The 12,421-nt window shown below is 45.3% G+C and overlaps 1 protein-coding gene across 7 annotated transcripts in view; it reads right to left on the reverse strand.

Annotated features, from left to right (window-relative positions):
• FHOD3 (formin homology 2 domain containing 3) overlaps nucleotides 1–12,421 on the reverse strand; it is a 407,856-nt gene that overhangs the window by 61,383 nt on the left and 334,052 nt on the right. For 6 of the 7 annotated variants that reach the window (XM_060247836.1, XM_060247834.1, XM_060247833.1 and 3 more), the window contains 2 exons: nucleotides 7,145–7,447; nucleotides 1,993–2,888 (listed from right to left, as the gene is read on the reverse strand). In XM_060247836.1, the coding sequence (XP_060103819.1) occupies nucleotides 1,993–2,888; nucleotides 7,145–7,447 (1,199 nt within the window). The remainder of the gene's footprint in view (nucleotides 1–1,992; nucleotides 2,889–7,144; nucleotides 7,448–12,421) is intronic. The other variant, XM_060247835.1, reaches the window with a different exon arrangement.

A 12,421-nucleotide genomic window follows, 5' to 3' on the forward strand; every position in this document is an offset into this window, starting at 1 on the left:
TAAATTACCCAAATAATTTCAGATCCCAAAGATTACAAGGTGGGAGTTTTAAATACAAGATACATTGTGTCTGGCAAGGGCTGTACTCCACGGTTATGTGTGTGTTTTTTTACACCATGTAGTTCATATGGCCAAACCTGCGCACATAAATGCACAGAAAACAAAAGCAAAAGGGATGTGATAGGATATGTGGAGGCCACACATGCACCAGTTTGGACATTGAGAGTCTGTCTGGGACAGTAATGCAAATACTGGACTCAGACCTGGGAGATCTGGGTTCAAATCCCCCCTCAGCCATGAAGCCCATGGAGTGTCCTGGAGCCAATTGCTTTCCATCACTCTTGGGGCAACCTGGAGAAGGACAGAACTGCGCATCTTGCCCTGAGCTGTATGGTTGAAGGACAGAATCCAAATACCAAAATGATTAGATAAACGATCTCAGGAGTTTTGGATCATGGATGGACAAGCCAAACATGTGTATGTCCAGAGATGGACTCAAGCCCTGCCCCCACCCCTCTCAAGAGGGCTGGAGAACAACCCTTGGGGGAAACAAGGGAAGCCCTCCAACCCCACAAGAACACCCACAACTCACCCAAGCCAAGGGAGAGCTGAAAGGATGCCATGGCCCAGGAGCTGAACAACAAAGCCAGACAGCCAGGTGAGCCCCCAGCAGGCAAGAAAGCTGGCATGAGCTCACCTTCATTCAACCACATGTCCCAGAGCTCTCTAGCTCATGGAACACAGTACGGGTGTCAGGGTCGGATGGCCTGGGGTGGTTGGGAAGGGAAATGCAGGAGAAACACAGGGTGTGGCTCAGAAACAAGCTGAGACAGGGGCAGAGCTAGAGCTTAAGAGGTTAGATAGAAACATGGAGGAAAGACCAATGGGAAGGGTGGCAGACAGTGACACAGAAGGATGAGGGTGGGGTCAAAAGACAGGAGATGGATACAAGAGGATCAGGGAGTGGAGGTAGGAGAGGAGCAAGGTCAGATCCAGCGCCAGAGAGAGAGAGGAGGCTCCGAAAGGGTAGGAGGTGGAAACAGGTGCCTGAATTAACCAACTCTCCCCATTCTGAGACCGCCGGAGAACCTTAAGTATAGTCCTGAAACCATGGCAGAAGGTGGGCCTCACCAGTGTGTACACAGACAATGGACAGTATAGTCTACACTGTTTTGGATCAGAATCTCCACAGCGCACTGGGGGAATCAAATAAATAGTTGTTCCATAAGTGAACCAGGTCAGGTGCTCTCAGAGGTGCATCCCTTCCACCTGGTTCACTCCCTTCCTTGTCAGGGCATCATTTGGATGGAATGGACTGTCAGAGGAAATGCAAGAAGCACCCACAGCCACCCGAAGGGCTTGCCAAGTAGTCTTCCAGAGCGCCATCTTGGATTATGTTCTCAGATTTTACCTGTAGGTGCTGGATAAATTTATGGGCTTTGAGGCATTCTCAGTACATTTCTGGTTAAGTTTGTTCCCCCCTTCTCCTTTGTTTCTTTCAAAACCTTCACCTGGCCACACCCACTTTCTCAAAGCACTTGTGGGGGGGGGACCAAGAATGTCATGAGTGCCAGTGGGATCAGCGGGCACCACGTTGGGGACCCCTGTTTTAAGGCCTCAGAAGCCAGATTCAGCATCCTCTGAATTTCCTTCCTGTCACATTGGCCGTTTCAATTCCAGAGGCACGCTGCCTCTGCGCAGTCTTAAAAACATATGTTCATGAAGGCAAAGAAAGGGCAGAACCTCCCCCACACACAAACTTCCTCCCATTTGAAATTAAGCAGACTTGTGAATACTCACATCTGAGATAGGAAACATTTCTGGAGAGATCCACCATGATTCTTAAGACATGGAACAATCATTCCTCACTATATTTGGAAACTTCACATCCTTGAGATTATTTTATCACAGCTGGGCAATTTAGTTTAGGCCCATAAAAGAGATTAACACCTCCCCCCCCCCCGCCCCCATACACTAACTAGAAAACAATACCTTTGTGACCGGAAGTTCCTTGGATTTAGACTCAAAGAGATGTTCCAGCTTGGAAGTGTCCACCTTAATAGGTTCCAGTTTTGACCACAGGAATCCTTTGCAGCGTTTGTTGTTCTTAAACTGCCACTCAAACGGCCTCACCTCATTCCAAAATAGGCGGATAGTTTTCTTCTTTTTAATGAAAGCTGGCTGATCCCTATGAAGCGGGGGAGATCCTAAACCCTGAGGAGTGCCAAATAGGGGAGGTGGAGCCAATAAATTACCAGAGGAGGGTGGTGGTGGTGGGCATCCATAAAGCAAGGGAGGAGGTGGGGGAGGCAAACCAAAAAAGGAAGGCGGTGGTAGAGGAGGGGGAGCCAGGGAGTCACCAGGGCCCATTTCCATGTCCAAGACATCAACATCGTCGTCGTCCCTCAAGTCTGTAAAATCCATGTCTTTGATTTTAAGTTCCCTCGGATTGGCCAGGAGCTGATCCCAAATATAGTCCGATTCCTTCTTAGCCTGTGTGGGCGGTGTCTTTTCAGGGACCTTTTCACCAAAATCACTTTCAGGAAAGTTTGAGCCTTTTGCCAGCTCGCTATTATTGAACCGTTCCGCAAAGGCTTTCACGCTGCCGTGGTTGTCCAAATCCTCAATCTCAATTTTTTTGACACTTAAATCTTTGGCCTGCTTGGTGGCCTGCAGGACGGAGATCCTGCTGGCCAGGCTGGTGATGGCGTCTTCACTTGCCTCTGCCACCTCCTTTTCCTCCGCCTTCTCCTCCAGCTCTTTAGCCTCCTCATCCTTGGACTTCTTGTTATGGGCATACAACATGTCCAGCATGAACCGCTTGCTATCGAGAATGCTGCTGCCCTGATCATTCACAGCGACATCTTGAATGGTCTGTAACCATGGACCTGAAAGCACAGAGAAACATTGAATGGGAGTGGGAAAGGAGGCAGAGGATCCATTCACGCACAATCTGTTTTGCAACCCAGAATGAATACCATTTCCTAAGGGAGCTGAATATAAAGCAATAACATACTTCTGGAGCTTAATTCTCCAGGCAGCGGTGTTCCTTCATGGGTTTTTAAAGAGTTCTTATCAAGGTCAGAAGTCTCAGACAAACTACATGCTTGAGGTTGCTTTCTGTGTTCATAAAAAAAATAAAAATAAAAGGAGAATCTTTATTTAACATCTCAGTAGTTTTGAACCATTTGTTTTTATTGGATGCTTACCAGCAAAATGCAAAAATAATCACTGGATAACAATAACACCTTCACGCTCTCAGTGTGTAAACATACTCTGTTTAGTGCATAACCAATAAACATGTGCTAAATACAATCATACATTACTTGTAACCACGCAGAACTGAAACTCAGGGCGCTCTCCTCTCCCCCAAAGAGTCTACTCCAAAGTCAATTCAATGTTCGGTGTTTCTGTTTTGCCACTACTGCTAACTAGACGCTGATGACTGAATAACCATCTTTCACTGGCCAGTTTTCTTTGGGACTCTGTCACTGAGTGGTTTGCACTTGAGTAATGTGGATGCATTGTTTATTAATGATTAATTCTGTAATTGTATTAATTCTGTAATTTTGCTATATACATTCAATAGTTTATTAGTCTTTCTGTAGAAGTGCAGAACGCGGCGGCTAGGCTGCTATTGGGGCTCCCAAAATGGGAGCACATACAGCCAGGGCTGCGCGGACTGCACTGGCTACCAGTTACATACCGGATTCGTTACAAAGTGCTGGTCATTACCTTTAAAGCCCTATATGGCCGAGGACCTGCCTACCTGAGGGACCGTCTTTCCCCATATGAACCCCAGAGAGCACTGAGGTCAGCAGGGAAGAACCTGCTGACTATTCTCAGGCCGAAGGAAGCAAAACTGCAGAGTACCCGTACCCAGGCTTTCTCCGTCGTGGCTCCACACCTATGGAACCAGCTCCCGGAAGAAGTGTGGGCCCTGCGGGACCTTGACCGGTTCCGCAGGGCCTGCAAGACCATCCTCTTTGATGAAGCTTTCACTGACTAAAAACTGAGAGACTGCTTAAATGATTCTTGTTATCCGCTGGAATAGCAGCAAGATGTTAATTTTATTGTTTTATTGTTTTTAGAATTTTAATTAATTATTAGCTACTGTTAAATCACTGTATAATCTGTTGTATCGACTATGTTGTTAGCCGCCCTGAGCCTGCCTCGGCGGGGAGGGCGGGATATGAATAAAATGTATTATTATTATTATTATTATTATTATTATTATTATTATTATTATTATTATTATTATTATTATGTATTTTCATATGCAATGCAGCATTTTGGATTGTGTATATTACTCTTTCCCGTGTTTCTTGCAATATATGCGTACGTTCAAGCAGCATGGATCTCAATATTTTCTGCCTTTCAGAAAATTTAACTGTTAGGGGTTTTGATATTCAGTTTGCTGAATTTTTTTTTATGGCTCTGCTTTTAAGTTAGCCCAAGAATAACGAGCAGGCAAAACAGAAGGTAAAAATAGTCTGCAAGCCCTCATACTGCAAACAGTTTAACTTAGTGGCATGTCGGCACACAAAGCTTTGATTTCGAGGGCAATACAAAGAGACAATGAGGTCAGCAATGGGTATATCTATGTGACTGCTCTCAGAGAACCAAGCTGAGGGATGTCTGGTGAAGACTTCCTGGATGCTTCGGCTCTTGTGCTTATGAGATTCTCAACCTGGACCACCGTTCAAAGAATAACACTGTAGCCATCTTTTCACTAGGTCAGAGGACATGAAGATTACAAAATCTATTCTGTTCACAATACAAACTTCAACGATCTACTACGGTACAGAATTCAAACAATCTACCACTGCCATCAATGCACATTCGTCAATAATACAACCAAAACAACACTTTCTATCTGAGAACAAGAAGACTGGAGACCCGTTTCCTCGTTCTAAGGCATTTCAGTAGCTTCATCAATGATCCATCTAACAGGAAAATAAGGCCAAACTTGTAAATGTAGGGAAGGCACCCTTACTTCTACAATCAAGTACACATGGTGATTAGCTAAATTTGGTCTGAGACTAGATTTAAATATTCAGGAAGTAACTCACAAATAGTGTCATCCTAAAAGGGCCATATTTGTCTAAATCTCTTGAAGTCAATGTGCTTTGAAAGGTGCAACTCCACATCAGACGGCAATGTTAGTTCGTTAACATATGCTCTGTGCCTTTACATTCTTACGTCTCTCATCAACACACTTTTTCTTGTTTTGAGAATTTCATGTATCTTTCTAACAACGAAACTTCCACAGTCTTGCAGGAAAGTGGGAATGTGTATTATATAAACTGTGCCAATGGATAAATGGGGTGGCTAAGCACCACTCAGAGGAATGGAGAAGAGCTACGCAGACCTAGCAACTAAGTACTGAGTCTGAGATCCCACTACGACACTGGTTGCCTTAGCAAGACTAACAACAAACATGCCTGATGCCTGATGCTTATCCTCCCACCAGATGCTGGCCATGCTCTTACAAGGACTTTGTAAAAAGGGAGCTGAGAAACTGATCCCAGCCAATCCTGAGCCCAGATTCCACACTTGTGGGGCATAGTCTTACAAGTGCACAATACACACAACCTGCCCACATTAATTTGAACGGTGAGGAACAGGTCTATGTCATTAATACAGCCAAGGAATCTGATGCACCAAACATGTGGCGCAAACCGTTTCCGCTTTAGTTACAAGATTTATGCCCCTGTGCCAATACAGGCTAAACCCAGTTGTCATTCTTGGCACTTCAGAACGGCAGGGGTGGCCAACGGTAACTCTCCAGATGTTTTTCCCCTACAACACCCATCAGCCCCAGCCATTGGCCATGCTGGCTGGGGCTGATGGGAGTTGTAGGGAAAAAAACATCTGGAGAGCTACCGTTGGCCACCCCGGTCCACGGTGTAAATCTCTGCTTCTCTTCTAATGAAGAGAAGGAAACCAGAGCAATCTAGCACGTTCCCTCGAAGCCCAGTAGCCAACTGCCTTAGCAAAATACTGACTAACAAAGATGTCTGATGCTTTTCCTTTCCAGGAATGAAAAGTGCCTATTTGGAGTAGTGAATGAGTGCTAGGTCTTTAAACTGAAAGTGCTAGGTCTTTAAACAGCCAGGTCTTTAAACTGAAAAAGGCACACTAACACTAAAATCAGAAGGAATGTGTGAAACAGCAATTTGGAAGACCCTGACCTCGTGAAAACTGTATAGCTAGTTTGGCAGATAATTCTCCTGAACTTTCAGGGTCCCATTTCAACGAGGACCAAATCAAACCGATGGTACAGTGCATTCCTCAACTCTCTTTCTGTCTTAGCAGTGAATTTAAAAAGAATTTTGAAAGCCATACTGATAACACTTCAGGTAGTATGGAAAATGGTAGGTGGAAACCGTATCCCCACTGGAGCACTGTCTTTTAACTAGCAGCCAGATGCCTCCAATTCTGAGACTCTGAACCAGGACTACCCAACACGGCCCCTGTGGGGGTAAGCAGAAATATCCTTCCTTTAGGTCAGGAATCTCCTACATGGTGTCCATCAGGGATTTTTTTGTAGAAAAAGCCCAGCAGGAACTCATTTGCATATTAGGCCACACCCCCTGACACAAAGCCAGGCGGAACTGCGTTCCTGCTCAAAAAAAAGCCCTGGTGTCCACCTTTCGAGGTGCCCACCAAGTGCTTTTAGAAAGGTGGCGGGGTCAGGTAAGGCTTCTGCCCAGCAAGGCTTTTGATTAGTCATTGGAGATTTGATTGGCTGTGCAGATTTTTAGAAACATTGCTTTGGCAGCAGCTGCCTCCATAGCACAAGGATGGATCTTCATTGTGCAACTGAAGCCCATCTGTGACAATCGTTTTGTGGCTAGCTCTGTTTCCTCCAGCAGCCATTTTGTTGCTGCATACACCAAACCATATCAGAATTCCAAATGCGCCCACAGGCCCAAAAAGGTTGAGGAACTCCTGCTATACACAGAAAACCTCCCCTGGACTCTATACTGGATATCTGTGTAGTGAAGTTCTGATAACAGAAGACTGCCCAATGACAACCTGAGCGCAGCACTTTGTTTTCTTACAACAGGTGTTAAAGTGAAACTGCCATTTCAATGTTACAAAAATTACCAACTGGGATGGAAAAAAGGCTCCACTGTACCAGTCTCATTGTCACTGGTTAGCTTGTCCTCCCTTTCCTCCCTTTCTAAAGTGCTGCTGGCAGAGGAGATGCTGGAGGCCGAGCAGTTGTCTTTCTCATTCACTTCCTCATTCTGCCGCTCTTTCTCGCTCAGGACAGTGCCTTCTTCTGGCTCTTGCTCTGGACCATGCTCCACTTCGCTCTCTGGCTCCACCTCTGCAGCTTCTACCTCTTGAGGTATTTCTGCTCCCTCATCGTCCTGCTCCAGTTTCCTTTCTCTCTCTGGCTCCACTTCTGGTTCGCATTCAGACTCGCTGACACTCACTGGTGAAAAGAACAATGGAGAAAGAGATTCACTTAGAACAGCGCCTCCTGCTGTCCGTAGCCAAGGGAATTCCATCAGTTTTTGTTCCTCCATGACGCCTCAGGGGCCATCTTTCAGAAATGGCTGGGCCTAAAACAACAACAGTGGACAATGGCTCCACTCGCAAGACACTTTGTAAGTCTGACATGCTTTGCCTGAGTCAAATAGCATCAAATGCTGAAGTGTGTGTGTGTGTGTGTGTATAAATAGATGAGTTCAGCAATCTAGGTATCAAATAGCTTATTATCCCATCCACATTGGATGCTGAAATACGATGATTTCAAGCAAGCAAAGTTCAATGACAAAGAGCAACACAAACAAGGTGACTCTCAGAACAAAATTCAAGTCCGGGGGCACCTTGAAGACCAACCAAGTTTTATTCATGGCATGAGCTTCCATGTGCAAGCAAACTTCTTCAGATACATTGAAATGGAAGTTATCAGTCCATACACAGAGGTAGAGGGTGAGCAGCAAATTAACATACAACATAATGAAGATGTTTAACAAATGCAAAGACCAAACAGGAATAACAAGCTTAGTTTATATATGATCATTTAATTCCTGGGGAAAACATAATGAAGCAAGTAAATATATCAAAACTGGAGGCTGATGTGAAATGTGCCCTTCTTAATTGTGGAATGTTGGGAATAATTAACTGAGACCCTGTTGTTGCGCTCCCATCTGCCTCTTTTCTAGCACGGAGGTGTAGCTAACAGCATCCTTTTCTTTAAGGTGGGGTGATTGGTTTGTTATGTCTCCTCTGTCACCAGACCAGAGAAATACATTTCAATCTACCATTCCAAAGATGTTGAAAGAATTCTTGACAGCAAAGGAGCTCTCACCTGGTGTGGAATGCGTACACATACACTCTCACACAAGCGCACATGCAGTAAATCAAGTGTATTAGTTTTATGACTACGGCAAATGCTGGTGCTTAGAAAGGACAGAGTCATGCATTGATCTGACAGAAAGCAGCTGCTTCCTCAGGCCTGTTTTCTTCATAACAGCCACATCAAACACCCACTTGGCATCTTTCACCGCCTGAGCTTCCAACAGTCAGGCATATGGCTTAAATTGGCTTCTTAAATAGCTGGCATCGGGCATGTGCTGGTAACCTCCTCCTTATCTTATCACTGACAGAGAGATATCCAGTCATTCACCTTCCTCTCCATTTGCAGCTAAGCCGGCAGATTTTCACATGCATGTTATTTCTGCCATGCTGTGAAGAAGCCAGAAGACAGCCAGAGGTATCCACAGTCAAGTAGCCCGCAGCCTGCAAACACAGGAAATGGCCATGCGGAAGTGATGGGAATGGGAGCATGCATGCTTAATTTTGTGCCTTCTTGAAATCATTTCTTTGCTGCTCTACAAACGCTCTTCCAATTTCTTTCCTTGCAGTCAACTTGGCAGTTCTATTACAGCATTTTACATTAAAGTGGAGTTTTGTAGTGATCTGTAAACTGTGATTTGCCTTGTTGGTCATGAATTCAGATGAATCATAAAGTAAGAAGAAAGGAGGGGGAAGTCCATTCTCAACATGGCAACCTTCTATCAGGAGATACAGGGAGCCTGTCTCAGAAATTATAAATTAAAACTAGGTACGACCTGAGTTCAATCCTAGCAGAACCTGGGTTCAGGTAGCCAGCTCCAGGTTGACTCTGCCTTCCATCCTTCCGAGGTCGGTAAAATGAGTACCCAGCTTGCTGGGGGGAAAGTGTAAATGACTGGAGAAGGCAATGGCAAACCACCCCGTAAAAAAAAGTCTGCCAAGGAAATGTTGTGATGCAACATCACCCCATGGGTTGGTAAGGACCCAGTGCGTGCACAGGGGACTACCTTTACCTTTTACCTTTACCACTTGGTTACTTGAGGGCTACCACAGTGGCTTAGTACGCTGGTCTCCAACACGGTGCCCAACGCTTTTCCTGGTGCCTGCCAAACATTCTTCTTAAAGCGTGAGGGGGTCAGACAGGGCTTTTGCCAAGTAGGATTTATGACTGGCCACTGGAGATTTGATTGGCTGTGCAGATTTTTATTTTTTTTTTAAATGTTGCTTTGGCTGCCACCACAGCATGAGGGCCTTCATTTTGTCACCGAAGGTGAGCTGCGGCAGCCATTTTCTGGCTGGCTCCTGCAGCAGCCGATTTGTGGCTGTGCCCCCCCCCCCCCCCCCCGGCCCGTGCATCAGAATCCCAAAGGTGCTTGCAGGCCCACAAAGGCTCAGTAGATGTTTGGGACATGAACACTGCGATTAACAAGACTCATCCAAGAGAGTGGTTTTAACAGGCTCGGCTCAGGGAAACATACAAGGGATGTGCTCTTAACTTTGACAGACACATCAAAGCATCTTTTTTCAAAGTCATACAAACCCTATTTCCAATAAGTTTTCCAAAACAAATAAATGACTAATATCAAGAACAAAAAAGGCTTTAGGGATTTTATGAGTAAGTGCTTCCCTAATTTCGTACTCCTAAACGAAAGACGGCATGGCATACAAACTACCACATTTCACCAAAAGGTCACAATGAAATGGCGATCTCATATCCAACACTAATTTGATGAAGACTGTGGGATCTATGAACACAGAAAAAAGTGGGATCTCTCTAGAACAGGGGTGGCCAATGGTAGTTCTCCAGATGTTTTTTGCCTACAACTCCCATCAGCCCCAGCCAGCACGGCCAATGGGAGTTGTGGGCAAAAACATCTGGAGAGCTACCGTTGGCCACCCCTGCTCTAGAAGTGGGAAGCTTCATGGAGGACAGACCTGCTAGGAGTGCTTTCTGGCCATGATAGCTCAATGAGCAGGGGAGCCCGTTCCTTCCATGCCCATGTGGGGAGTGGCAGCAAGTATTAGGCTGACCCCTGGCAGAAGCCAAATGCTGGGCCAGGCTGCTAGAGAGGGCTCCAGATGCTGCAAGGCAGGAAGAGAAAGAAGGAAGAGAGTTATTACTTTCCCCCCACTCTTCTTTCTTTTTCTTTGTACGTGGAATTTCTCTTGGGTTTGAACTGATGGCAGTGCCACATACCAGTTACACTGCTCTGGCAGCAACATTTTTGTCATCTTTCTGTTTAAGGTTGCCCACTTGGCATCTATTGCAATCTGCCCCTTCTCACAAATGGCCCTATCCCCAGGCTCCCTGGAGAGTTGCAGGGGGTGATGCTTCTGGAAGTTTTTAGGAGGCACTGGAAGGCAATTATATTTTGAAGGATGTTCACTGGGGTTCTGGCTGCAGACATATTCTGGGGGTTTAACTAGTTTTTAAAAACTGATGTTGGTGCTTTTATTGGGAGGGGCCCTGTATCAAAAGCCTGTAAGCTCTTAGAGGATGGGCTACATCAGGGGGGTGTAGCCTAATATGCAAAGGAGTTCCTGCTACAAAAAAAGCCCCGGGAGGGGCTGTGGCTCAGTGGAAGAACATCTGCAAAAGGTTCAGTTCCTGGCATCTCCAATTTAAAAGATCAGGTAGTAGCTGATGTGAAATACCTCAGGAGACCTGAAAGTTCTGGAGAGCCACTGCCAGTCTGAGACAACAGTAACGACTTTGATGGACTACAAGTCTGATTCAGTATAATATAATTATTGTATAGTATTCTGCGTAGAATAGCAAGGAGATCCTAAGACAGAGAGCTTTAAAAAGGAAGGTGGAATCTACATTTTTTTAAAAAATTAATAAATTAACCACTTTTATTCTGGCCCATGTTCTTTTGGCAAGAATGTTCCCAAATACTAAAGAATCCCAGCTCTTCTGTTATTGAAATTTTATGTTCACTAACAAGTTATCGTAGAATCAAGAAACTGCATTGCAAATGTCTACGGATCAAACAATTGCATGCTTACTTTAAGGAAAAAATATGTGTGAATGCACAGAGACCACGAAGAAGATGGAAAGGGTTCATTATGTACCAGGTTCCCAGAGAGATGAGATGAGGCAGGGAACCACACAGAGACATCCCTTCAGGATCATTCCGCATCTGCACTGCAGACCATATAATGTCCTGCTCAGAATGCTTAGCCCATGCGCTGCAGAAAAAGGCTTCACAGTTCCAGGAATTCTGGGCTGGTAGGAAGTCCTGTGAAGCCACTGCTGTCTTATGGGACCCTTGTCTTAAGACAAGAGACGAACAGGTGCTTTGCCTTTGCCTGCCTCTGCATAGCAACCCTTGATGACATCAGGGTATTAATCAGGGCTGACCCTGCTTAGCTTCTGAGCTAAGGAATGCCTATTTGCTTACCAGTCTTCTTCTATTGGATGAGGGGAGCCAATAACAAGCCCTGCTTCACAATGCCCCTCCCCCTTTCTGAAAAGCTCAGTGGGTCCCAAGGGAAGTATTAGCAAGGGCCTCGATGCCCACGGGAACGCTGACCTGCAGCACTGTGGTGACAGAGAGCAGCAGAGTTTCATTCCTCTCTGAGTCAGTCTCTCCACTAAGGGGATGGAAATTATTCTGGGCATTCCACTCTCATTGCATATGTAGCCGTCTCACAAACTTCTGGGCACAATTCTGTCAAGCATTCCTCTGGCAAAGTGTGGAGCACCTGCTGTCTGCTGAAAGCGATGCCACACCTCCACTGTGGAGAATTATCTTGTGCACCTGTTAGACATCTATTCCCTGCACACAGCCAAGCACTCCACTTTCTAATGTAATGTTCAGACTAATTCCCAGAGACATCTGCTAAAGTAATCATCATAAAAGAGATAGTTGCTCTCTGTGCAGATACGAAAAAATCTTAACCTGATGATGGATTTTAATAACTGCCATTCTGAACATTTCTGAATCAAAGGGATTTCACAGAAAGATGGCCACTGGAAAGATTCTAATGCTGAAGGGGAAAAAATGGGAAGAAATCATGCAAATTGAAATTAAGCACAATAGAGTGCATGATAGATGTGGTGGTTTAATACTGATCCTTCTTTGAAAGGGCAGAATCTCAC

This window comes from Heteronotia binoei, chromosome 10, assembly GCF_032191835.1.
Source record: "Heteronotia binoei isolate CCM8104 ecotype False Entrance Well chromosome 10, APGP_CSIRO_Hbin_v1, whole genome shotgun sequence".
Taxonomy (NCBI): domain Eukaryota; kingdom Metazoa; phylum Chordata; class Lepidosauria; order Squamata; family Gekkonidae; genus Heteronotia; species Heteronotia binoei.